We start from the raw sequence: 26,947 nt of genomic DNA on the forward strand, positions 1-26,947 counted from the left end.
AATCTTAAAATCAGCTTGAGAAAAAAGACTACTTTCAAAGGAACAAGTCTGACAGCTGATTTCCCAACAGAAATAATGGAACCAGAAGATAGTAGAATGGCATCTTTAGAGTGCAGAAAGAAAATGTCGACCTACCCCAGAGAAAATGTCTTTCAAAACCAAAGGTAAAATAAAGATTTTTTAGACTAAAGAAAAAAGACCCAAGGAAATTTAAAGAAACACTATTCTGTCTTGGATTCCTTGCCTTTATGTTATGAAGACAGTAAAGCGGCCTATGGTGAGGCACACGTGGGAAGGAACTGAGACCTTTTGCCAACAATTAGCACGTTGTGAGTAAACCATCTTGAAGCAGATTCTACAGCTTCAGTCAAGCCTTGAGATGACTGCAGCCCTGACCAATATTTTGACTACAATTTTATGAGGCACCCTGAGCCATAACTGCACAACTAAACTCTTCTAGATTCCTGACTCACAGAAACGTTGTGAGATAATAAATATTTATTGTTTTTTAAAAAATGAGACAGACTGAAAGGAAGGTTAAAGAGAATCCTTAAAAGGAAAATGATCCGAGACAAACAAGGAAATGCAGGAAGGAATGAAGGGTGTTAAAAAAGGTACACATGACAAAATATAAAAGACTACTCATTGTCAAAAACAATATTTGTAATGTCTTAGGTATTTTAAATTATTTTAAAATTAAAATTCAGGCCACAGTAATGCAGTCAGCACAAGGTGGGGATGGGGGAGTTGGTAAATGAGATACAGTGGTTTAAGTTCTAAAATGAGTGAGCCTAACAGGGTTGCTAAATACAAGGACAATACACAAAAATAACTTGGATTTCTTTATACTAGTAACACAAAGAACGTAATTTATAAAGTAAAAATATTTAAATAATGTTCAAAAATAGGCAAAACAAGTCATAGTGTTAGAAATCAGGATAGTAGTCCTGGGGTGAGAACAAAGGGGAGAATAAGGAGGCTTTGAGGATTATAGGGAATGTGCTTAGTTTGAGAAAATCCATCAAACTTCACATTCATGATTTGTGCACTGCTATATGTATGTTAAACGTCAGTTTAGAAGTTCAAAAATTCAGTTTGTACATTTAAAAAAATCACTCAAATATATTCCTTGATGATGAGTTTGAAGAAATAAGTCTCTCAAGCAGTGTACCCAGTTAGAGATACAGAGAAGTGGAGTTAATTTTAGCTTGTTACAGGAAGAATACATTTTATAATAAGGACTCTTTTTCTTCTTTTTTTGCCTTTTCTTTTTATTAGCGAATTTTAGCACCCTATACTGATTTTCACTACAGACATAGTCCAGATACAGCTGAAGGACAGCTTAAGTAAGTACCATGCGTGTTACTGTTAAAACTTTTAGATTTGCCTGATTGTACATAGAGCCAGAGAAAAATGAGTTTAAGTAAATTTCCTATTTCATGGAGTTATAGTTCTCTCATAATTACCTGTGGTTTAAAAAATTAAAAGTAAGCATGGGGAAGTTTAAAGACTTGGAATTAGTTTCTTATTTTAAAAAATATAAGATAGGTGGGAGTAGAAACCTAGATCTTTAATCATTTTTCTATTGTACATGTTTTTAGCGCAATTACATTGAGAGACTAAAAGAATTAATAGTGAGTAGAATGAAGAGTGGCCTAAATTGAGTAAGCAGAAAAATATACTGTGTAGAATTTTGAGAGTAAGGTTCATAGGGAAGTAAAAGGAGATAGAGTAAAGATTATTTTCTAGAAATGAGGCAGGATAATTTTCAGTTTTTCTGGAGAGAAATGCACATGTTCACTAGGTATTCTGGGATAACTGTATTTAAATTGATTTATGGAGCAAATAATGAACTGTCTGTGAAGATTTTGCCAATGACACAGTTCCAATAAATATGCTATCAGGTGTAGCGTCGTAGGATTGTTGGATTGTAGACACACTTATTTTGAGAGATAGTATGTTTTTAAAATTGCTCACTAAGCTTGGGAACATTGTGAAATGGGCATATTTTTGTTGTTTTTCATTTTTCTCCTGAATTAAAAATAGTGGTTTCATATCTTTAATCACCTCCATCACTGTGGACTCATTGCATGCTAACATCATGACCTGAGCTAAGAAATTAGAATAGTCATTCTCTGTTTCAGACTTCTCAGACCTTATTCTTGCTAACTAAGTTATGAATTGGGATTCTTAAGCCCCATTCTTGGCTTCTCCTATGACACTTGGGCATGCTCTTTATTGTTGAAGAATGTATGCATTTTCTATTGCTGCATGACAAACCACTACAAATATAGCAGTTTAAAATAACATGAGTTTATTAGTTCACAGTTCAGTAGGTCAGAGGTCTGGCAGGTTCTTATCTGGAAGTTCTGGTGAAGAAGCCATTTATTTCTAGATTCACTCAGATTGTTGGCAGAATTCACTTCCTTGCTCTTATACAACTAAAGTTCCTGTTTTCTTGCTGACTGTCAACTGGGGCCTACTCTCAGCTTCTAATGGCCACCCTCTTTTCCTGGCGGACGGTACTCTTCATCTTCAAACACAGCAGGAATTCCTTGAATCTTTGTGCTTTGAATCTCTCTGACTTTTTCTTCTGCCTCCAGCTAGAGAAAGCTCTCCAGTTCGATCAAGCCCACCAGATGATCTCCCTATCTTAAGGTCTGCTGGGCTATATAACATAAACATAATCACAATCATGGCAATGATATCATATTCACAGGGATCCAGGGAATAAGACCTAGAATCTTGAGAGGATAGGGGCATTTTTAGAATTCTGCCTACCAGGATAAGCAAGAGATGAATCTGGATATTTTTTGGAGTTGAGGAGAGGGGAGTACATTACACCAAAATCCTTTCTTTTCTGTTTGGTTCAGTACTTTGCTTTCCTCAAGTTTCTGGAGTATGGGCAGTTTCTGGAACATGGGTACATTATAGCTAGGGAATAAGGAAATGGGTGGTTTTTTTTCTTTTTTTTACAATACTACTAACTTATCAAATAGGTTAGAGATTGGATTACCAGGCAATCAGTATAAGTATGTCACAAACATTTTTAAGAGAAGGAGCACCAAAAGCTTAATCACACAGTTGTCTGATTCTCATTTCTTCCACCAACCCCCCTCCCCATTTTAGTTTCTGTTATAGTGTCATGTTGATTAGTACAACAGAGCTTAGTGTGGTTGGTTTGTATGTGTGGGGGATGTTTTTAACTGTTTCATTTCTCTTTTGTAAACTATCTGCTTGCTTACCATTCTTTAATTTGATTTTCTGTCATTGTTCTCTATCCCTTCTGTTTTTATCTTTCCCAGTTCTCTGGATTTCTGTATTCTCACAACTGTTAAGAACTTTAACATTAGGGAAGTAAAAAAGATGGCACAGAAAAAAAATGGACTGTTGACAGGGTAGAGATGGTTGAGGTGGCATAAATAAAGAGTACAAGGTTGCTATTAAGTATTAAAACTGGCCATAGACCATATATGGAAAATGTTTAACAATGTAAGTAATACTATTGGTTAATTAATTGTCATAAACTATAACATAGAAAGGAACAAGTGAGATGATTGGATACCAGTTATAAAAGAAGAAAGTAGCTGGTAGTAGGCCCCAGCTGACACAAAGAAAACAGAAACCTCAGTTGTATAACACCAAGGAAGTGAATTCTGCCAACAACCTGAATGAGCTTAGAAATAGATCAATAATAATATCTAGTTATCTAATAATATCTCGGTGAATATCTGAGTTGTTGAGCTTGCTTGGTAGAAATGCTCAAATAAATTTGGGACAAGATTTTTGAAGTAAAGAGAATACATGTGGTAAAAGTAAGAGGTTTATGTGGTAATTTTCTTCGCTAAGGGGCAGTATTTTGACAGAGATGCTTATTAAGCAGGCTGGTGTTGTCTCTAATGCTCAATTAAAGGTGTTAGTGAGCTACCTAAGAATAGTTTTCAGAAAGAGCAGGAAAAGTAGAACTCAGTGGGAAAGCGGAATTTATAATTTGTTTTAAAAGATGTTGTGAATTTTAAATAGGGGGAGGTGTGATCAGTACATAATTGTGTAATTTGTTTTGAGGTAGATCTGATCTTTATTTTCTTTTAATATATTGTTGAATTTCCTATGTAAATATTTAAATGTTAAGTAATGATAGCTCTTATTCTGATAGTGGTAGGAAAAACTCACTTTTTATTTTAACATTTAATTTCTTTGACCCCCCCTACCCCACCACCTCACCCAACAGAGAAGACAGAGAAGCAAGGTTTCTAGCAAGTAAAATGGGAATCATAGCAACATTCCGGTCATGGGCAGGTAAGTTCCTCTGTGCTGCTTTATAACATCCAATAAGAAAAGCTTGGCTATTTTTTCAAATGTTGAATAATTATTGTAGCATCTGCTTTAGATGTTAACCTAGTCTTTCTTTATATGTTATCATTAGAACCAAGAGGGGTTTGTACACAAGTCTTAAAATTGACCATTTGTAAGTCAATGTGCTAATGATAACCTGGGCATTAAAATAAACTTAAACAAGATCTATACCAAAAAAAATGTTTAAGAGTGTTAGTTGAATATGTAACTAAAGTTTGTTCCTAAAAATATAATGTAGAATGTCATAAATACCAAATAAACAAGGTAGGACATTAGTAGTCCCAAATTACATTCTTTTTCATTATGGTTTATTACAGGATGTTGAATATAGTTCCCTGTACTATACAGTAGGACCTTGTTGTTTATTTTATATATAGTAGTGTGTATCTGTAAATCCCAAACTCCTAATTTATCGCTCCCCCACTCCCTTTCCCCTTTGGTAACCATAAGTTTGTTTTCCCTGTCTGTGAGTCTGTTTCTGTTTCATAAATAAATCCATTTGTATCATATTTTAGATTCCACATATAAGTGATATCGTATGGTATTTGTCTTTCTATCTGACTTACTTCACTTAGTATAATGATAATCTCTAGGTCCATCCATGTTGCTGCATATGGCATTATTTCATTCTTTTTTATGGCTAAGTAATATTTCATTGTGTGTGTGTGTGTGTATCTCACATCTTTATCCATTCATCTGTTGATGGACATTTAGATTGCTTCCATGTCTTGGCTTTTGTAAATAGTGCTGCAGTGAACATTGGGGTGCATGTATCTTTTATTTATTTATTTAAATTTATTTTCATGTTTGCTTTTTTTAAATTTTTATTTTATTTTTTTATATAGCAGGTTCTTATTAGTTATCTATTTTATACATATTAGTGTATATATGTCAGTCCCTCTCCCAATTCATCCCCTCCCCGCCCTGCTCTCCCCCCATTGGTGTCCATATGTTTGTTCTCTACATCTGTGTCTCTATTTCTGCCTTGCAAACCAGTTCATCTGTACCATTTTTCTAGATTCCACATATATGCGTTAATATACAATATTTGTTTTTCTCTTTCTGACTTATTTCACTCTGTATAACAGTCTGCATGTATCTTTTCAAATTAGAGTTTTCTCTGGTTATATGCCCAGGCATGGGATTGCAGGATCATGTGGTAACTCTATTTTTAGTTTTTAAAGAAACCTCCATACTGTTTTCCATAACGGCTGCACCAATTTACATTCCCACCAACAGTGTAGGAGGGTTCCTATTTCTCCACAACCTCTCCAGCATTTATTATTTATAGACTTTTTTTTTTTTTGCGGTACACGGGCCTCTCACTGCTGTGGCCTCTCTTGCCGTGGAACACAGGCTCCTGACGCACAGGCCCAGCGGCCACAGCTCACGGGCCCAGCCACTCTGCGGCACGTGGGATCCCCCTGGACTGGGGCACGAACCCGTGTCCCCTGCATCGGCAGGCAGACTCTCAACCACTGTGCCACCAGGGAAGCCCTATTTGTAGACTTTTTAATGATGGCCATTCTGACTGGTGTGGGCTGATACCTCATTGTAGTTTTGATTTGCATTTCTCTAATAATTAGTGATGTTGAGCATCTTTTCGTGTGCCTATTGGCCATCTGTATGTCTTCTTGGGAGAAATGTCTGTTTAGGTCTTCTGTCCATTTTTTGATTGGTTTGCTTGTTTTTTTGTTATTGAGTTGTGTGAGCTGTTTGTATATTTTGGAAATTAATCCCTTGTCGGTTACCTCATTTGCAAATATTTTCTCCCACTTCATAGGTTGTCTTTTCATTTTGTTTATGGTTTCCTTTGCTGTGCAGAAGCTTATAACTTTCATTAGGTCCCATTTGTTTATTTTTGCTTTTCTTTTTTTTTTTTTTTAATTTTTATTGGAGTATAGTTGATTTACAGTATTGCGTTAGTTTCAGGTGTACAGCCAAGTGAATCAGTTATACATATATCCACTTTTTTTTTTTTTTAGATTCTTTTCCCATGTAGGCCATTGCAGAGTATTGAGTAGAATTCCCTGTGCTATATGGCAGGTTATTATTAGTTATGTATTTTATATGTAGTTGTGTATACATGTCAGTCCCAATCTCCCAGTTTATCCCTCCCCCACTCTTATCCCCTTGTAACCGTAAGTTTGTTTTCTACATCCATGACTCTACTTCTGTTTTTGTAAGTAAGCTCATTTGTACCCCCCCTTTTCTTTTCTAGGTTCCACATATAAGCGATATCATATATTTGTCTTTCTGTGTCGAACTTACTTCACTCAGTATGATAATCTCTGGATTCATCTCTGTTGCTGCAAATGGCATTACTTTGTTATTTTTTTATTGCCAATAATATTCCACTATATATATGTACCATGTTTTCTTTATCCATTCCTCTGTTGTTGGACATTTAGGTTGCTTCCATGTTCTGGCTATTGGAAATAGTGCTGCAGTGAACATTGGGGTGCATTCCTTTACACTAACAATGAAAGATCAGAAAGAGAAATTACGGAAACAGTCCCATTTACCATCGCAACATAAACAATAAAATACCTAAGAATAAACCTACCTAAAGAGGCAAAAGACCTGTACTCAGAAAACTGTAAGATATTGACGAAAGAAATCAAAGACGACACAAACAGATGGGAAGATATACCATGTTCTTGGATTGGAATAATCAATATTGTGAAAATGACTATACTCCCCAAAGCAATCTACAGATTCAGTGCAATCCCTATCAGATTACCAATGACATTTTTCATGTAACTAGAACACAAAATCTGTATGAAAACATAAAAGACCCGAATAGCCAAAGCAATCTTGAGAAAGAAAAATGGAGCTGGAGGAATCAGGCTCCCTGACTTCAGACTATACTACAAAGCTACAATCATCAAAACAGTATGGGACTGGCATAAAAACAGAAATATAGATCAATGGAACAGGATAGAAAGCCCAGAAATAAACCCACTCACCTATGGTCAATTAATCTACGACAAAGGAGGCAAGAGTATACAATGGAGAAAAGACAGTCTCTTCAGTAAGTGGTGCTGGGAAAACTGGACAGCTACATGTAAAAGAATGAAATTAAAGCACTCCCTAACACCATACACAAAAATAAACTCCAGATGGATTAAAGACTTAAATGTAATGCTGGACACTATAAAACTCGTAGAGGAAAACATAGGCAAAACACTCTGACATAAATCACAGTAAGGTCTTTTTTGATTCACCTCCTAGAGTAATGAAAATAAAAACAAAAATAAATGCGATCTAATTAAACTTAAAAGTGTTTGCACAGCAAAGGAAACCATAAACAAAACAAAAAGACAACCCTCAGGATGGGGGAAGATATTTGCAAATGAAGCAACTGACAAGGGATTAATCTCCAAAATATATAAACAGCTCATGCGGTTCAGTATCAGAAAACCAGATAACCCAATCAGAAAATGGGCAGAAGATCTAAATAGACATTTCTCCAAAGAAGGCATACAGATGGCCAAAAAGCACATGCAAAGATGCTCAACATCACTAATTATTGGGGAAATGCAAATCAAAACTACAGTGAGGTATCACCTCACACCGATCAGAATAGCCCTCATTAAAAAGTCTACAAATAATAAATGCTGGAGAGGGTGTGGAGAAAAGGGAACCCTCTTGCACTGTTGGTGGGAATGTAAATTGGTACAGCCACTGTGGAGAATGGTATGGAGGTTCCTTAAAAAACTAAAAATAGAACTACCATATGACCCAGCAGTCCCACTCCTGGGCATATACCTGGAGAAAACTGTATTTTTGCTTTTATTTCTATTGCCTAGTAGTCCAGTATTTCTTGAAAGGAGGGATTATACATGTTTTACTTCTCCATGGAATAAAAAGCAAACATTTTTCTTAAAATAATACCACCACTAAATGTGTTATTTTGTATTAATGATTACCTCTTCCTTTTTTAAAAAAAAATATTATGTAATTTTTGGCTGCGTTGTCTTTGTTGCTGCATGCAGGTTTTCTCTAGTGGCGAGCAGGGGCTACTCTTCATTGCAGTGCATGGGCTTCTCATTGCGGTGGCTTCTCTTGTTGCAGAGCACAGGCTCTAGGAGCACAGGCCTCAGTAGTTGTGGCACGTGAGCTCAGTAGTTGTGGCTTGCGGGCTGTAGAGCGCAGGCTCAGTAGTTGTGGCGCATGGGCTTAGTTGCTACGCGGCATGTGGGATCTTCCCAAACCAGGGCTGGAACCCGTGTCCCCTGCCTTGACAGGTGGATTCTTAACCACTTCGCCACAAGGGAAGCCAACCTCTTCCTTCTTGACTTTGCAGAATAATTTAAGGGATAGCATACAAAGGAGTATAGCAATAAATAGAACAGGAAAATTTACTTGAACATTTCTGTATACTTAAGTAACCAGCTAACATCTTTTCCATAAAAATGACTATCCCAGCTATAGACTTGGCCCCTAGCCAATATATGTACAAGGACTTCCTCCGGCCTCTCACATTTTGGTAAAAATCCCAACCTATACCTCATGACTGCCTATTTCCCCTTATCCTCATGGACAACCTAGGATTCTATGAGGGCTCAACCATCACACATCATTTTTTATACTTTACTAGCCTCCACACATCTTTCAATGTAGAAAACCAACACAGTCCTCCTGCCAAGGTTAACTCTCAGTGCCCTTGCCTCAGAAATCACTTATAACTTTATTTTCTGTAGCTACAGCTACTGTCCTTCACCATTCTTCAGCTTCCTTGCCATTAGAGTGGTTTCTTTCTTCCCCCCAAGAATGAATTCTATCCCAACTCTGACCACCAGTACAGCCTAGCTATTGTCTTCTCATTCTCCCTACTGTAGACTCTGCTCTCCAGTCACTGTACCTCTAATCTCTGTCAGTCTCTTGTTTCTCTTAAACATTTTTCTGCTGTGCTTCAGTTTGTCCTAGAGTCCTTTAATGCAGTGATCATTAGAAACTTAAAAGGTCGGAGTGTTCTTCCCTTCTATTGAAGTAAGAACTGGAATATTATTCAAGTTAGAATTCTGAAAACATTTTCTCACAGAAATCATTTCCTAAATAGTATTAGATTCTGTGATACTGTGTATGGGTTAAATGAGCTTTTGTATGTTTGTAATGTTATTTCTGCCATATATTTCAAAATCCAAAAAACTGACTGAAAAATGAACTTTTAGAGCACAGTTTCTTTTTGAGTTGCAGTAGCCTGTTTTCCCTATTAGTGCAGACTATGATTGCAGATCATTGTATCTTAAGCTATAATCTCTCAAATTACTGTCAGACATCAAAGTTTGAGAAACACTATTTTGGTATTTTAAGTAAGTCTGTCTATTATGTTTTAATTTGAATTTTGAACCTAAGTGCCAAGAGAAGATACATATTATTCATAAATATAGATATATGTGCTTAGCTAGAAATAACAGGGAACTTCAGAATCCTATATGACTTTTTAGAAATGTTTTCCTTTACTTTTTAAAAATGTTTCCCCTAACATTTTATTATCAAAAATTCCAACTATACAGAAAAATTATACAGTGAACACCATATACTCCTACCACTTAGATTTTGCTCTATTTGCTTTATTACATATCTACCCATCTGCCTAGTCCTCTGAGAATTCATCAGTCCTCATGTTATTCTAATGCATTTTAAAGAAGTTGCAAAATTAAGTGCTCTTGATTCCTAAACACTTCAGCATGCACATTATTACCTAAAGTTCAGTATTTGTTTAGGGTTCTTATTTGGTTATTTTTGTTTGTTTCTGAGGGTTTTTTTGGGGGGGGATGCTTTGAGGTAAAATTTACCCCTTACAGTGAAATGCACAAATCTTGAGTCTGCAATTTGATGAGTTTTGACAAATGCTTATACCTGTGTATCCAAACTCTTTTTAGGATATAGAATATTACCATCATCGCAGGAAGTTCTCTCATGTCCCTTCCTAGTTAATCCCTGACCCCACTCCTGTAAGAAGCAACCACTGCTCTGTTTATTTTTTATCACAAATCATTTTTGCCTGTTCTGAAACTTCATTTAAGTGGAATCATAGTATATGTATACTTTTGTGTGTAGGCTTTTTTCACTCAACTTAATGATTCTGATTTCACTCAGCATAATGCTACTGATTCATGTTGTATATATCAGTAATATGTTCCTTTTTATTGCTGAGTAGTATTCCACTGGGTAAATATATCACTGTGTTTTTAGCCTTCCTCCTGTTAGTGAATACCTGACCTGTTTCCAGTTTTGACCATTCTAAATAGAGCTACTGTGAGCAGCATTGTAAAAATTTTTTTCAGATATAAACTTTGTTTCCTTTTGGGTAAATACCAAATAGAACTGCTGAGTCACAGGGTGGATATATGGTGGGGTTTTTTTGGCTGTGTTGGGTCTTTGTTGCTGCACGCGGGCTTTCTCTAGTTGTGGTGAGCAGGGGCTACTCTTTGCAGTGCGCGGGCTTCTCATTGCAGTGGCTTCTCTTGTTGCAGGGCACGGGCTCTAGGTGCATGGGCTTCATTAGTTGCAGCACGCGGACTTAGTAGTTGCAGCGCTCAGGCTTCAGTAGTTGTGGCACACGAACTCAGTAGTTGTGGCTTGTGGGCTTTAGAACACAGGCTCAGTAGTTGTGGCGCACGGGCTTAGTTGATCCACAGCATGTGGGATCTTCCCATACCAGAGCTCGAACCCCTGTCCCCTGCATAGGCAGGTGGATTCTTAACCACTGCACCACCAGGGAAGTCCCGATATATGTTTAGTTTTATGAGAAACTGCAAGACTTTTTCTCAAAATACTGAAGCACTATTTTATACTCCTATCATGTAGGTATGTGAGTTCCAGTTGCTGTACATCCTTGCCAGCATCTGGTGTTATCAGTTTTTAATTTCAGCCACTCTAGTGGGTGTGTGACAGTCTCTTATTTTGACTGTAATTTGCATTCCCCAGTGACTAATGATATTGAACACTTTTGTGTTTATTGACTACTTACTGATACATATCTTTTTTTGTGACATGGTGTTAATATGTTTTAAATTGTTTGAGTAAATTCTCTCACTTAATATTTTGATCCATGCGGTTTATTTGAAGTCTGTTGGTTATACTCTTCTGTGCATTCGTTAAGTTTTAGACTTAAACTTTTAAAAGGCAAATGCCAAGCAAAGTTTATCAGTTTAGGTTGAGAAAGTGTTAAATAAGCAAGACATTGTCTTATTCTCTCCAATATCCCTGAGAATCACTCATCAGAAAATGGGAATAATAGGCAGTCAGATTCATGAAACCTTTTTGGGTATGAAACAAACAGAAGAAGTAATTTAAAGGATAAATTATTGATAACCTCTAATTGGGAAATTCAGAGAATGTTTGAAATATACTATCAATTATGATAATCAAATAATGTAATAGTGTAATTTGGCTTGGAAAAATGTCACATTTTGTATTATGGATACATTACTATAGAAAATTTTTTTGAAATTCAAATCAATTATTTTTTTTTCTTTTTATCTTTTTTAGGTATTATTAATTTATGTAAACCTGGAAACTCTGGGATTCAGTCTCTAATTGGAGTACTTTGCATTCCAAATATGGAAATAAGGGTAGGTAAAAGTTATTCTGATTGTTTCATTCGTGGAGTTTTAGTGGAGGAAATTAATTGGAAAAAATTTATTTCAGGTAATGCTTTTTCCTCATGAATTGTTAATCTGTATCACAGAGCATTTTAAAAATACATGAATAAATATTTACTACTTAGTTGAACCCTAAGAATATAATATGAGTCATTTGAAACACTGCTGTTGTTAGGAACTAGGGCTGTATTAGAATTAGATTAAAAATGTGAAATTAATTATGCTTTATTCAATAAAAAGTGCAAACAATACACAGGGGCATTCTCATTGTAAAAGGTTCAAGCAGTACAGAAAAATATACTTAAAAAGTAAATATAGTATTTATGCAACTTATGCCTTCTAACTTGTGTTTTTATATGTTATGAGTAGTGGTTCTGATTAAAATTGGGTTATTTATATCCTTTTTTTTAGACATAGTTCTAAGTTATTAGTGTATAGGAATTGTATTAAACAACTAAAACAAATTGAAATTAGAGGAAAAAAATTAACTCTTCATGTGGTTCTTCCTTTTCCTCTTTAATGTTTTTGTTTTAATTTTGTTCAAAGGGACAAAATTTGCCCCTTTGTTTCTTATTATTAGTAGTAAATATTAGCTAGAGGTGCCTTGCTTAAAATGTGAACTAAAAATAAAAGCATTTAGAACATGGAAGGATGTAATTATAGATGGAAAGGTTCCAATTCAGTTGACTTCTTACTCAGTAAATGGTGAAAGAACATGGTCCTTTGAGTCTGGCCGACTGAGGTTTGACTCCTGGTTTTATTATTTATAGCTCCATGACCTTCGGCAAATTATTTTTAACCTTTAAATGTATTTCTTCATGTGTACAGTGGGGATAATAAAAGATTTATTGACAGGATTACATCATGTATATGTAGTAAGCATTCAGTAGTTATCTCTTCTGTAATATAGGCCTGATAATGATAGTTTTCTAAAATACAGTAGTTCTGTTTTTATCAATTTTAATCTGTGAATAGGACATTAAAAAAATTGCAAACAAAGATTTATTCCATAAAAATAAATGAACTGTATTTATTTGTACTTGCAGCGAGGTCTCCTTGAAGTGCTTTATGATATATTTCGTCTTCCTCTACCTGTTGTGACGGAAGAGTTCATAGAAGCACTGCTCAGTGTAGGTAAGTATTGAAGTGCATTCACTACTCATATATTATAATTTTTTAAATGGATTATCTAATGGAGACAGAGTTCCTCAAAGGAAAAATACTGAACTAAATATTGAATATCATTTTCTTTTCTTACTGCCTATTTGTGGCCTGAAATTAATATAAAAATAAAACCTCAGATAAATTTCTAAAAAGAAATTTTAATTTCTTCTCCATCACCCTAGCTCCTGAAATGAGCAGTGAAATTAATAGAAGGATGGACTAAGTAAGGAAGAGAGGAGTTAATAAGAAACCTTATGTGATTCTCACAGTAGATTATTTGATTCTTGTTATTTTATTTTAGCCCACATGACTCTGAGTCCCTCAGTGAAGCAAGTTAAATCTGTATTCATTTACATAAATCATTTTTTTCTGTATGCCTTCTTGAGTCTTTTTTTTTTTTTTTAACGAACATTTAAGAAAATTATTTGTAGCCTGCTTAGCTGATGGTTATTTGAAGTGTTTCATTGGTATATTATTTTCTTCTAACTATCTAAATTTAACTATTTTAGATCCAGGTAGATTCCAAGACAGTTGGAGGCTTTCGGATGGCTTTGTAGCAGCTGAGGCAAAAACTATTCTTCCTCATCGTGCCAGATCCAGGTAGACTTCAGATATAGAAATAGTTCAGATTTATTACAATTACTATTTTTATGTTAAATTTTGTAGTGTATGGAACAATATTTAAATTTTTCTGTGCCGTGCTTATTTCTAGGCCAGACCTCATGGATAATTATTTGGCACTGATACTCTCAGCATTTATTCGTAATGGGCTTTTAGAGGTAAGAGTTATAAACCTTATTCTATTCTATTTTATTTATTTTATTTTCTCTAACAGAATTCTTTCAGACCAACAAACATATGATGCATAATTATATTCATATATACTATTTTGCAACTATGATATTTTCTTCTTATTTTCAAAGGGTTTGGTTGAGGTGATAACAAACAGCGATGACCATATCTCAGTGAGAGCTACCATCCTTTTAGGAGAGCTTTTACATATGGTAAGTTTAACAACTTCTGATTATGTTTCATACTATTAATGTTTTAATTTATGAAACAGGCTATTTTAACGATGTTACTTTGCATTATCTCAAAAAAAAATAAGTTTGCATTTATTTGAATGTTTATCTTTGCATTAAAAAGAACCCTTGATACCTTGTATCTTATATATATAGGCTGGTTTTGTAAATGGAATAAATATAAAAAATAGAGAACTGAATATTGCTTTTTTATACTCACTTTTGATGCTGACATTTTGAGTCCTAAAAGTCTTTCTCTTAGAATGACTTCTTACCTAAAAAGCATGAAATTACAAAACTATAGGTATTACTTCAGTCAGCTAAATCGAATTGATATATAATAGTCGGTGCCTGAATTTTAGAAAACTTTGTGGAAAAAAGTATAAATATAATGCCTCATTTGAACACATACTTCTCTGTAAATTTGTAAGTTTAGGTTTGGAGGGTGGGAATCTTTTTTGGGGGCCATGATTTTATGACATCAGTAACTTCTGGAAACGAGGAGCTAGCAAAGTAATCTGATCATTCTCTACTCCCAGCAGATCAAGCAGTGAGGGTACTCTGATTATTTGCAAATTAGAAATTTATATTTCTGTCACCGATTAGTTAATAAACAATAAAAAGAACCACTTTAAACTCATTAAGAAAACTTATGGCAAATCTTTTAAAATTATGTTATGGCTTATTATTGGCAGAATATTTTTTGTTTTTGTAGTTGTTTTTGGTCCCCTCCATCACCAGGGTTTTTTTCCTACATAGCAGTTGGGCTTTGTGAGTGAGCAAAAGAGAATTAAACAGAGTTTAATGATTAAACTGTCTTGTTAGACAGTTGAATTATTTAGCCACTTGCTCTGTTTTCCTTCAGTCCATCTATGAGATAATTGTAATATTGCAGAATCTCAGGTGTGATTATTTTTATTTTAATTAAGATACCATTTCTGTAAGGATGTCAATATCCAGAATTATTTGCCTTTATGTGAAGGAATCTCTTTAATAAATTTCATCCATTCCCTTCCCCCATACACCAGAATTCTGTGATTCCCTTGAAATATAAAAGCTAGTCATTTTGAGTATAGCAGTGTTAGTTCATTGCTTGTTATTCTTACATCTTCTGGCTTCCACATTTAATTAATTTGTCTTTATTGGTAGAAAGCAGATTGGGTGGTAGGACTTTGTTTGGAAAGCAGAAGACAAGTTTCTTATTTAAAGATTGTTGGAATATGAGACAAACCTGTTTTGAGAAGGTGGTTTTTAAACCTAAGAAGTCAACTGATAAGTTATGTTATTGCATCCAGCAGTTTAAATGCTACTTTTAACATAACATTATAACACTGGATCCAAGTTTTGACATATAGTCCTTTTAGATTATTTAAGAAGTGAGTTTAATTGGGTGCCACTTAAAATTATAATTTAATGTTATAATAAAGGATGTATGAAATTTAGAGTTTTATTAACGTAATATGAGCCTGTATCTTTATATTTGTTACAACTCATCCTTGTTGAAAGTAGATGAGATAAAAATTAGCTATAAGTATATAGTAGAAAATGAATAATTCATGAGTAAAACCTTTTAGCATTATATCTGTGGATAATCTGTAACATAAAATACTCTATTTTTCAAAAATATTATGGTTCATTTTAGGCAAACACAATTCTTCCTCATTCACATAGCCATCATTTGCACTGCCTGCCAACCCTAATGAATATGGCTGCATCCTTTGATATCCCTAAGGAAAAGAGACTGTAAGTATCAGAGCTCTAGCAAAGCTTGTGCCTGTATATTTAATACCCACTTAGATGACCTTATTTTCTTTATAAGAAAGTAGTATATATAGGTTATACCTGGGAATTATTTAGGGAAGCCTTTGGGTAAGAGGAAAATCCACAATTTTTAAAAATAATTTGTATTTTAGGCTACAGAGTATTTTAGTTTAGTAAAATCAACCCTTTTCTAGCATGTTTCTGGACAAGGACGTAAACTTTCTACGAGATCAGTAAGAATATTGGGATTGAGAGTTTTTTGGACTGTTTTATGTTTTGAGCAAGAGTTCAGTCTCTTTCAATGTCTGAATTATTTCAAATTAAAGCACTAAGACTAACAGTGTATTCTTTTGTATGTGTGGTTAAAAATGTTGGAAAAAGAAAGTTGGAATTTATATATTTAGGCTTCATTTTTTTTTTGTAATGTTTTGAAATGTAGTTCATTAGCTATTCAGAACTAGGAATTTTTGTTAAGTTATAATACATTTCTCAAAAGTTTAGTTAGCTTTATTAATTCAAAAGTACACATAAGGGCCTCACTATAAATAAATAATACTTTGTTTATTAGCTTTAAATCTGTCAGTGAAAATACTATTATTTAACAGACTGAAGTTGTATTATAAACTGAGGGCATTAGGGACTATCAGTTTTGACTCTTAAGCTTACATTGGTAGTGGTGGCATTCAACTTTTATTTTAGTAGTTTCTTGATGGAAAAATGTACTTTCCCAAAGCCTGATAGACCTGAACTCTCTAGGTCAGATTATGGCCATGGTATTTAGTGTTCATCAGGAATTCAAATTTACCTTCAAAATTCCAGTAATAATCTAAGAATGATTTTTTTAGCTCGGTAAGCTCTTTACTGATAAGTACTTGCCAATCTGGGCACATCCTAAGGTTTTTAAATTTTAAATCTGATTTGTATTTACCAGAATTTCTGAAGTTGAGACTAGATTGCTACCAAATTCTAGAAAACTGTATTTTATGCACCACAAAAAGGGAATTTAAAATAATTTCTAGGGACTTCCCTGGTGGCACAGTGGTTAAGAATCCACCTGCCAGTGCAGGAGACACGGGTTCAATCCCTGGTCCGGGAAGATCCCACATGCCACGGAGCAACTAAGCCCATGTGCTACAACTACTGAGCCTGCACTCTAGAGCCCAGAAGCCACAACTACTCAGCCCACGAGCTGCAACTACTGAAGCCTGTGCTCTTAGAGCTCGTGCTCCGCAACAAGGAAAGCCACAGCAGTAAGAGGCCTGTGCATCGTAATAAGCAGTAGCCCCCACTCGCCGCAACTAGAGAATGCCCGTGCACAGCAACGAAGACCCAACACAGCCAAAATAAATAATTAATTAATTTAAAAAATAAAATAATTTTTAAAAGGATCCCATTTACAGTTGCAGATTAGTGGGGAAAATAGAGACTGTTCAGTTGATACTGGAATCATTGGTTATCCAACCTCATATTGTAAACAAAAATCAATTTCATATGGATTAAGGACTTAAATATGAAAAGCAGGGTTTTAAAACTTGAATAAGAAAGTAAGGTCACTAGGTTCTGACCTTGAGGAAGGAGTTCTTAAAACTAACATACAAAAAGTACCCACCACCATAGAAGAAAAGATTAGTAAGTATGTTTCATTGAATCTAAATAATTAGTGTTTCTTCATACAAATCATCTGTGTTCTTGTTTTTTTTCTTTGTGGTTCCAAATTTGGTTAAATAATTTACTCTTTAGTAACACTCTCTAACATGGATTTATGCAAGTTTTAATAGAATAATTTACCAAAGTGATCTCTTTAAAATTACCCTAGTCTTGTATTAATTGTACTAATTTTTTTTCTCATTAGGCGAGCCAGTGCAGCCCTGAACTGTTTAAAACGCTTCCATGAAATGAAGAAACGAGGACCTAAGCCTTATAGCCTTCATTTAGATCACATTATTCAGAAAGCAATTGCAACACACCAGAAACGGGATCAATATCTCCGAGTTCAGAAAGATATATTTGTTCTTAAGGTACTGATATGAAGATGCAATTTTCAATTTAATTTCCTAATTCTTAACCACTGTATTTTAGTAGGCATACATGCTTGAGTTTGCAGTTTTATTCATGCATATGGATTTTCAGAAGGCTTCTAAGTTTTATAATGACTAGGCAGTGGAACTGTGTTTTTATAACTTTTTAAAGTTAGAAAACCTTGATAATCTTCCTTAAATGAAAAACCTTCCATTTTGTTTTTAAAATTTGAAGTTAGTTTTTTAACGTGAGGCCAGTTTGTCTTAATTTTTCATATTACTTTCTGGTGATTTTAGGATACAGAGGAAGCTCTTTTAATGAACCTTAGAGATAGCCAAGTCCTTCAACATAAAGAGAATCTTGAATGGAATTGGAATCTTGTAGGGACCATTCTTAAGGTATGATAAGATACTTCTTGGTAATGACTTGATTGTTTTCATTTTCTTATTCATTGTACTTCATCATAATTATATGTTAGGAATTGATAAATACATAATATAACGTATTATGTTTTTCTAGTGGCCAAATGTAAATCTAAGAAACTATAAAGATGAACAGTTGCACAGGTATGTAAGAATTGTTCTGCATTTAAAGAACTTAGATTTGAATTATATTATGCCTGATACCTACTAAAAGTAATAATTGATGTTTTAAAGATACATACATACATTTTAATAGTTGGTATTCAGTAGGTACATATATATATTTTTGTATATAGTTTGTATTTTACAACCAAAAAGCATCAGCTAATTCTTTTGCTGGTTATTTACATTCTGGTTTTAGTTTTGGAACAAATGAAATACTTGAGATTAAAGTTTCTCAAATTGAGGAATATCAGCCATGTACATATCTTAGCCCTAATGTATGAGAATGACATAATAAGGACATAGTGTCTCCCTTTCAAAATGATGGCCATTTTAAATATTCCAATTCTACTTTCTTTTGCATCTGACTTTGAAGGGTTATTCATTCTTCTTCCTTTTTACACTCCTCATAACCAACCACACCTTCCATAAAACATGCTAATGTTTATAGCATATACAGTACTTCAGGGTATTGTGCTGTCTTCTAGTACCCCATGCATTTTTACTCCTTCTGAGTTTAGACTGACCAACCACCAGTGTTGATCTCATTGGATAAGAGGGGCTTTACTTCCATGTTTTTGAGAAGTTCATATCATTGACATTATAATTGATTATATTCATCTACTCAGTGATATTTAACTTAATATCTGTATTAAGTTTTGAGAAATATATAGAATATAAGAATTACATTGGGGTAAAGAAGCATAGCACTAACTTTTCAGACTCCTTGAGAACAGAGGTGAAGTCTCATTCAACTTTGTTTCTCCAACTCCTGGATCTGGCACCTTTATTAGATTGGATTGTAGTGCTCGAAATTAAATTGAATTAAATTCCATGGAAGCTTAGAACATAATGTTGAAAATTATAACATTGAAATATCATCCATTGCTTTATAAATTCAGTTGCTTAAATTTTACCTGGAGCTTTTATGGTTGACTTTTTTGCCTAATTGTGAAAAACTGATAAAATCATAGTGTGGTAACATTTGCTTACAATTATCTAGTATAAGATTATTTTATAGAGCCATGGGACAAAGTTCTTGATAAAGTACAGTAGAAAAAAATTTATATGTTCTGGATTAAAAGAGAGTTGAAAAGAAAAAAAGACCTGATAATAAAATAAAATATGTGCATTTCAAAAGAAAAAAAAAAGAAAATTTATATCCAGGTGGCTTCCTCATATTTCTCCAACTGTATCTTCTAGCTATGTTATATCTGCATTTTTCCTGCTAGCATCTTTCTTCTCCACTATTTCTGTCAGGCATCTCACCATAAAATTCTTATTTCCCAAAGATATTTTTTATAATGAAGGGGATTTTTTGTTGTTTTTTATGGTTGGTTTGTGTGTGGAATGTACCAAATGTGTTTATTAAATTTCTTGCCATTTAGCTCAATGGTTTAAACCCAAAACATATTCAAAACCTTATTATATCATAAGTTGTCGTTAAGATTCTAAAAGAATTATTTGGTTTATTACTTTGTTGCTGATTTTTTATTGTGATCTTAGGTTTGTCCGAAGACTACTTTATTTTTACAAGCCCAGCAGTAAATTATATGCCAATCTGGATCTGGATTTTGCCAAGTCCAAGCAGCTCACAGTAGTGGGTTGCCAGTTTACAGAATTTCTTCTTGAGTCTGAAGAGGTAATAAGCACTTTGTATATTTTCCAGAGTAAATGTTTTTCACTGAGTTTGCCCCCTTTTATTTCTGAAGAGGCATAAGCTATATTTAGAAACATCGAGAATGAGACCAAACCTAGATTTTTATCCTGACTTAGTCACTATCTACTTATGTGACTTTGGACAATTAATTTGCCTTCTAGAAGACCTGGTTTTCCCCTTGTAAGATGGAAAATAATACCATCTCATTCAGCGCTGTGTTGAATGGGATTAAAAAGAACAGATACTCAGTGATTGATATCTGTTATTAGTAACTTCATCATTATCATTAAAATTTTTGGACTTGATTAGAGTTGATTTTTCTAATTGTAGGCACTAAGTCCTTTTCTAGCAATATCATAATGTATTTGCTTTTAGGATGGGCAAGGATACTTAGAAGATCTAGTAAAGGATATTGTTCAGTGGCTGAATGCTTCATCTGGCATGAAACCTGAAAGAAGTCTTCAGAATAATGGTTTATTGACAGCTCTTAGTCAACACTACTTTTTATTTATTGGAACACTTTCTTGCCACCCTCATGGAGTCAAAATGCTGGAAAAATGCAGTGTATTTCAGTGGTGAGCATTCCTAAATTCTGTTTCAGTATATACCTAAACTATTTTTAATGTGATCAGAAAGGGCATGCTTTTTAGTCTGTGTACCTGTGTTTGTTAAGTTTTTATTAAAATACAAAAAAATATTTAATTAGAGCTGCTTGATGCTCTGATGCTTTTTTTTAAAATGTGATATTTATTAAGTGCTTTCTTTTAGAAATGCTTGTTTATTAGGAATTTTTAAATATTTGTTGAATTAATGAATCAATACAGTAATTTCTAGTAACCTTCATTATTTTCATCCTTATTTTAGTTTACTTAACCTTTGCTCCTTGAAAAACCAAGATCACTTGCTGAAACTGACTGTTTCGAGCTTGGACTATAGCAGAGATGGATTGGCTAGGGTCATACTTTCCAAAATCTTAACGGCAGCCACTGATGTGAGTATAACATAGGCAATAAAACTATATATTTCATAACCAGTTAATTCAGTATTTTATAAATTTTGGCCTAATAAAACTAATTATAAATTCTAAGACTATGGGATGGAATTTTAGTTTAAAATTTTAGTTCCTCCAAAGAACTCGATACAGTACACATTTTTATATAAAGGGAAAGAAGCAGCTAGATCGAAACAGAAGTATTTTACTTTACTTGGACTAAAAAAATATTCATATCAAGGGCTAGACAATCAATTCCAGTCTTTCTGCCCTTTTCAAGTAGCAGAACTGTCCCAAAATAAAGTCAAATAGACCGTCCATAGTGAAGTTTGGGTGGTGGTTTTTTTCTTTCTTTTTTTTTTTTTTTAATGTTCTTATTTATCTTTATAGGCTTGCAGGCTGTATGCAACAAAACATTTAAGAGTATTATTGAGAGCTAATGTTGAATTCTTCAATAATTGGGGAATTGAATTACTAGTGACCCAGCTGCATGATAAAAACAAAACGATTTCTTCTGAAGCTCTTGATATTCTCGATGAAGCGTGTGAAGACAAGGTAAAGTTTCATTATTTTATAATAAAACCCTTAGACATGAATTTTTATTAAAACATTCAAGTTTGGTAGAAAATTATGTGAAATTATAATGTATATAATATAGTGGTTTTAGAAATGGAGAATTTAGTATCTTCATGCAGTTATTAATTTGCCTAATAATTATTTCTTTTAGGCCAACCTCCATGCTCTTATTCAGATGAAGCCAGCTTTATCTCACCTTGGGGACAAGGGTTTGCTTCTCCTCCTGAGGTAAATTTTAAGAAAATTTTTCTTATAGTTATGTTTTCTGTTGTGTTCTCCCTGTCAGTGTGTATTAAAGCTGGATTCAAATCTGTAAAGGAAGCACTCTAAAGAGTTTAGCTGTTAACTTCTGAAAGAGGCCTATTTTAGAATATTGGACATCCTTTAATACTGAAACTCTGTCTTTTCATTGTTTTTCTTAATGTTTCTTTTACATTTCTATGTGTCCTCATTCTTTTCATGACATTTTCTTTACTGTGGTTGGATTCATGTGTTTTTGCAAAGATTATGAAAATTTATTTGTATTTGAAATTACAATGAATAATAATTGACCTTTCAGTTTTAGGAAGGAGATGTTCTTAAAGTCTTTTACCTCCTTAACATATTTTGTTTGAGATGTTTTAGCTCCTTAAACATTTTTTGCGAGACTCAATGTTAAACTATTGTCTGTTTTAATTTACAGATTTCTCTCCATTCCAAAAGGGTTTTCCTATTTGAATGAAAGGGGTTATGTAGCAAAACAATTGGAAAAGTGGCACAAGGTAACTTGCTATTGAATAAGTTTCAATTTGTATCTTTTTATCTTGGGAAATAGATTGTGAATTTAGAGGATTTTTAAAATATAGTCAGTATTTTGAAACTAAAAAAGTTAAATATTTAAACATTCATGTGAAGTCAAGTCTTAAAATTCTGTATAATTATTTGTATTCATATTTATCCACTTTTTAAACTATAGTTATTTTATAGTGAACTATTGATTTTGTGTAAATTCTGTTGAAATTTTGCTTTCAATTTAATTGATATAATCTATTGGTATCATTTGTCAACCCTGCTTACCATCATTTCTTTTATTCTTGGGTTCCTTTCACACCCCTTTTAAGCTGAAACTAAAACAATTTTCCTAAATGAAGATTATAAAGCAGTTCTACCAAGCAGATATAATAATCTAATTAAACTTCATTTTAAGGTGTACTTTTCATAAATCTGAGAGCAAACTTCTTGCTGTTGTATATAATAGGGAAATCTAGGAAGAAGGGGGTAGTTTGAAGGTATTAGTTAACTTCCTAGCTTTCCTTTAGGTGGTCATCACTGTGACTTCAGTTTCATTTGACGCATTGTAAATTGTCAAAGCATCTTAGAAACTCTTGGAATAATCAATCCTAATGTAAATGATTTTCAGATTTTCCATTATTTCAGATCATTATTTATATTGTCTATATTGAACCATGTTTCATAAGATATTCTCATTTTTAAAAAATACTATAGCTATAGTTATAGTTACCAGAGGTGGGGTATGGGAGGAGAGGAAATTGGATGAAGGTAGTCAAATGATACAAACTTCCAGTTATAAATAAGTAGTAGGGATATAATGTACAACATGATAAATACAATTAACACAGCTGTATGTTATATATGAAAGTTGTCGAGAGAGTAAATCCTAGGAGATCTTATCACAAGGGAAATTTTTTTTTTATTTCTTTAATTTTGTATCTGTATGAGATGATGGATGTTCACTAAACTTATTTTGATGATCCTTTCATGATGTGTGTAAGTCACATCATTATGCTTTACTCCTTAGACTTATACAGTGCTGTATGTCAATTATATCTCAATAAAACTGGAAGAAAAAAAGGGAAAAAAAATACTATAACTATAAAGTGTACAACTTCAGGCCTGAAGTCTTTCAGTAATTGGTGAATTAGAAAACTAAAATAAAGATGTGATAGTTTTTAACTTCCCTGGTGGTCCAGTGGTTAAGAATCCGCCTGCCAGTGCAGGGGACATGGCTTCGATCCCTGGTCTGTGAAGAACCCACATGCTGTGGGGCAACTAAGCCCGTGCGCCACAACTACTGAGCCCGCATGCCACAACTACTGAAGCCTGTGCACTCTGGGGCCCGCGTGCTGCAACTACTGAAGCCTGCATTCCTAAAGCCTATCCTTTGCAACAAGAGAAGCCACCGTAATGAGAAGCCCCGCACACTGCAATGAAGAATAGCCCCCACTGGCCACAACTAGAGAAAGCCCACTTGCAGCAGTGAAGCCCAGTGCATCCAAAAAAAAAAAATATGATGGTTTTATTTTCTAAATAGAAGATGTTTAAACTAGTTACCATAATAAGATTGGCCACCTTATTATACAAATTATATTAGGAAATTGCTTAGCAAATCTGGTACAGCACTTTCAGATAGTAGGTACAAAGTATTAACTGATATAACAAAATCATGTGTCGTGTATAAGGAAACAGAAGAAGGGTTAATAATTCTGCCTTAGGGATTAGCAAAAAAAACGTTAGGCTGAGGAGAGGATGTGATATTTGAAGTGGTCTTGAGGAGTAAATAGTCAAATAAATTGGAAGAAGGATGTTCAAGGATGAGGGGGCAGAATAATAACTCTGTATAGGTTATTGAAACTTCACAGACTTGTGAGGAAAGCCGTATTCCAGTGCGGTTGGGGCTGGGATAAGTGGGGTGTGGCAAGATGAGGATGGAATGGTGAATTAGAACTAGATTGGATTAGAATTAGAACTAGGCTTTTATAAGCCACATTATGTCATACTAAGGGATTTCAATTTTGTAGGAAGTAGGGGAATCTTTACAAGTGTAAAGAATATTCATAGAGCTATACTTTAGAAGAAGATCACAGTGTAGTAGCAGAAGTTTGATCATCAAAGGTAAAGGAATCTAGGAATACTGAGACTAGTTTAGAAGCAAAGTTGATAAGAGCATGGACTTCAGTGGTGGTTAGGTTCAATAGTCAGGGACACATTTTCTGGACATTTTTGAAATAAGATGGACAGGATTTGTGAACTGATTGGATGTAATGAATGAGGGGTCCCACTTGACACTTAAGGTTTCTGATTTGAATGACATAATACATAATGGCTTACCATTAAAAGATTGTGATTACAAAAGGTGGTTTGCAGCAATGAGGATAATGAATTTTGAATAAGTTGAACTGGTATTGCCTGTTGTATGGCAAGTGATAGTATCCAGAAAATATTTGGAAATGTGGATCTGGAGCTCAGATATGAGCTGAAGATAGAAGTTTGGGAGTTGTCAGTGAATTAGTAGTAATTGAAATTTGAATTGAGTAAGATCACCAAGGAAAATGTAAAGAACAAAGAAATAAAACTGGAAATTGCTCCCTAGAGAACACTCTGCTTTTTTTTTTACTTTATGCTTTTTTTAATATATAACTTTATTTATTTTTAATTTTTGGCTGCATTGAGTCTTCGTTGTTGTGCGCAGCCTTTCTCTAGTTGCAGAGAGCGGGGGCTACTCTTTGTTGCAGTGCGCAGGCTTCTCATTGTGGCGGCTTCTCGTGTTGCGTAGCATGGGCTCTAGGCGTGCGGGCTTCAGTAGTTGTGGCACACGGGCTCAGTAGTTGTGGCTCGCGGGCTCTAGAGCGCAGGCTCAGTAGTTGTGGCGCACAGGCTTAGTTGCTCTGCAGCATGTGGGATCATCCCAGATCGGGGCTTGAACTCGTGTCAGGTGGATTCTTAACCACTGTGCCACAAGGGAAGCCCGAACACTCTGCTTTAATGAGGGGAATAAAAGGACAGGGACACTGAGGAAAAAATTATCAGCGTGGCTTCACTAAAGGATGCTTCAGGAAGGAGAGGCCAGTGGTATATATTCTTGAGAGAGGTCAGGTAAGGTGAACACTAGAAAAAAAGCCTGTTAAAGGTGACAGGTCATTGGTGAATTTTGCTAGAGCAATTTCAGTAACAAGTTATAAACAGATGCTGAATTGCAGTTAGTTAGGCAGTAAATGCGAGATGTAAAAGTAAAGACAGTATAGTCTACTCTCTCAAATTAATTAGAGAAAGGGGGAAAGGGAAGGGAACTAACTTAGTGATTGCCTGCAATTAAACTTAGTGCCTTTCAAGTATTACCTCACTTAATCCTCACAGCAACCCTGTGAAATGTTTTTGTACTATTTCTATGTTGTGAATGAAAATGTGGAAGCTAAGATGAGTAAGCTAATTTATCCTAGGTCACAGAGCTTGAAAATAACAGAACAGGGGCACTTTTTGATTCCAAAGCCCATGCTCTTTCCACTATATGTGATTTCCTCCCAGTAGCTTGCAGCATGCCAAGATGAAGTTGAGACTCTCTTTTTCTAGGTAATAAAGCATCCAGGCCTGAATAATACTGAAAATTCACTCATTCAATTTAAAACTTTCATCCCTAGCCCAGGCTTAGAAACCTGCAATGGAGGGAGGATATGGTTCATTTCATCACTCTGTTATTTATCTCCTCCCCATTTACTAGCTGCAAATTTGGAGGCTCTCCAGCTTTAGAGCAGGAGGAGGAGGGGGTACAGGGTCATGGACAGTCTTACTCAACTGATGGAACTGTTATCTGGGGTTGTTAGCTTTGAGCATGGCAGATTTCAGATGTTGATTCTTTTACTCGAGGGTTATGTTCATGAATTCCTCAAAGACCTCACTCTGGGGATCTTTCATTTGCAGTTCCCTTGACTGGATCAATGGCTCCTCTAGCTGCCTACTTACAATACCTCCTAGTAGCTAGAGGTTCACCCTCATTTGGGGTCTTCTTGCACCTCCAGTAGGTCCTTTTGGGCAGAATCCTCAAGATGATCCACATCAGAAACTCAGTGCATTTCATAGCTATAAACCATACCCCTCAACTTTGCTATTGTTTTCCACATGGATGCCACTGGTCAAAAGACTAACCAAGCAACACAACGTGAATGTAACTATTCCTGCATAAAGCTCAAAATACCTTCCTTACTTAGAATTTTTGTGCTGAGATGTTCATGTATAGAGGAGATTATGGTGGTATAGTATATAGAGTAATACAGTGGTTGTAGTAGCAGTAGAAATTTGGTATGCTGGTAATATAATTAAAATCTTTGATTACTTTTGCAAAGCAAAGAACCTAAAAGAAAAGCAGGAAAAGTAAGGTTTTAGAGTCTCGAAGTAGGGAGTTAAGGTAACCCACCAAATTTAAG

At 34.5% G+C, this 26,947-nt stretch overlaps 1 protein-coding gene across 5 annotated transcripts in view; it reads left to right on the plus strand.

Moving 5' to 3' along the window:
- RICTOR (RPTOR independent companion of MTOR complex 2) overlaps window positions 1–26,947 on the plus strand; it is a 120,510-nt gene that overhangs the window by 67,700 nt on the left and 25,863 nt on the right. For all 5 annotated transcript variants that reach the window (XM_082622822.1, XM_082622824.1, XM_082622823.1 and 2 more), the window contains exons 9-25: window positions 1,279–1,346; window positions 4,232–4,299; window positions 11,860–11,942; window positions 13,019–13,106; window positions 13,646–13,736; window positions 13,849–13,915; window positions 14,060–14,140; window positions 15,801–15,901; window positions 17,772–17,937; window positions 18,235–18,336; window positions 18,458–18,504; window positions 20,029–20,164; window positions 20,558–20,757; window positions 21,047–21,173; window positions 21,564–21,728; window positions 21,901–21,977; window positions 22,432–22,510. In XM_082622822.1, coding sequence (XP_082478948.1) covers window positions 1,279–1,346; window positions 4,232–4,299; window positions 11,860–11,942; window positions 13,019–13,106; window positions 13,646–13,736; window positions 13,849–13,915; window positions 14,060–14,140; window positions 15,801–15,901; window positions 17,772–17,937; window positions 18,235–18,336; window positions 18,458–18,504; window positions 20,029–20,164; window positions 20,558–20,757; window positions 21,047–21,173; window positions 21,564–21,728; window positions 21,901–21,977; window positions 22,432–22,510 — 1,746 coding nt within the window. The remainder of the gene's footprint in view (window positions 1–1,278; window positions 1,347–4,231; window positions 4,300–11,859; window positions 11,943–13,018; window positions 13,107–13,645; window positions 13,737–13,848; window positions 13,916–14,059; window positions 14,141–15,800; window positions 15,902–17,771; window positions 17,938–18,234; window positions 18,337–18,457; window positions 18,505–20,028; window positions 20,165–20,557; window positions 20,758–21,046; window positions 21,174–21,563; window positions 21,729–21,900; window positions 21,978–22,431; window positions 22,511–26,947) is intronic.

Source organism: Mesoplodon mirus (genome assembly GCF_964341445.2).
Source record: "Mesoplodon mirus genome assembly, chromosome: 5".
Lineage (NCBI taxonomy): Eukaryota > Metazoa > Chordata > Mammalia > Artiodactyla > Ziphiidae > Mesoplodon > Mesoplodon mirus.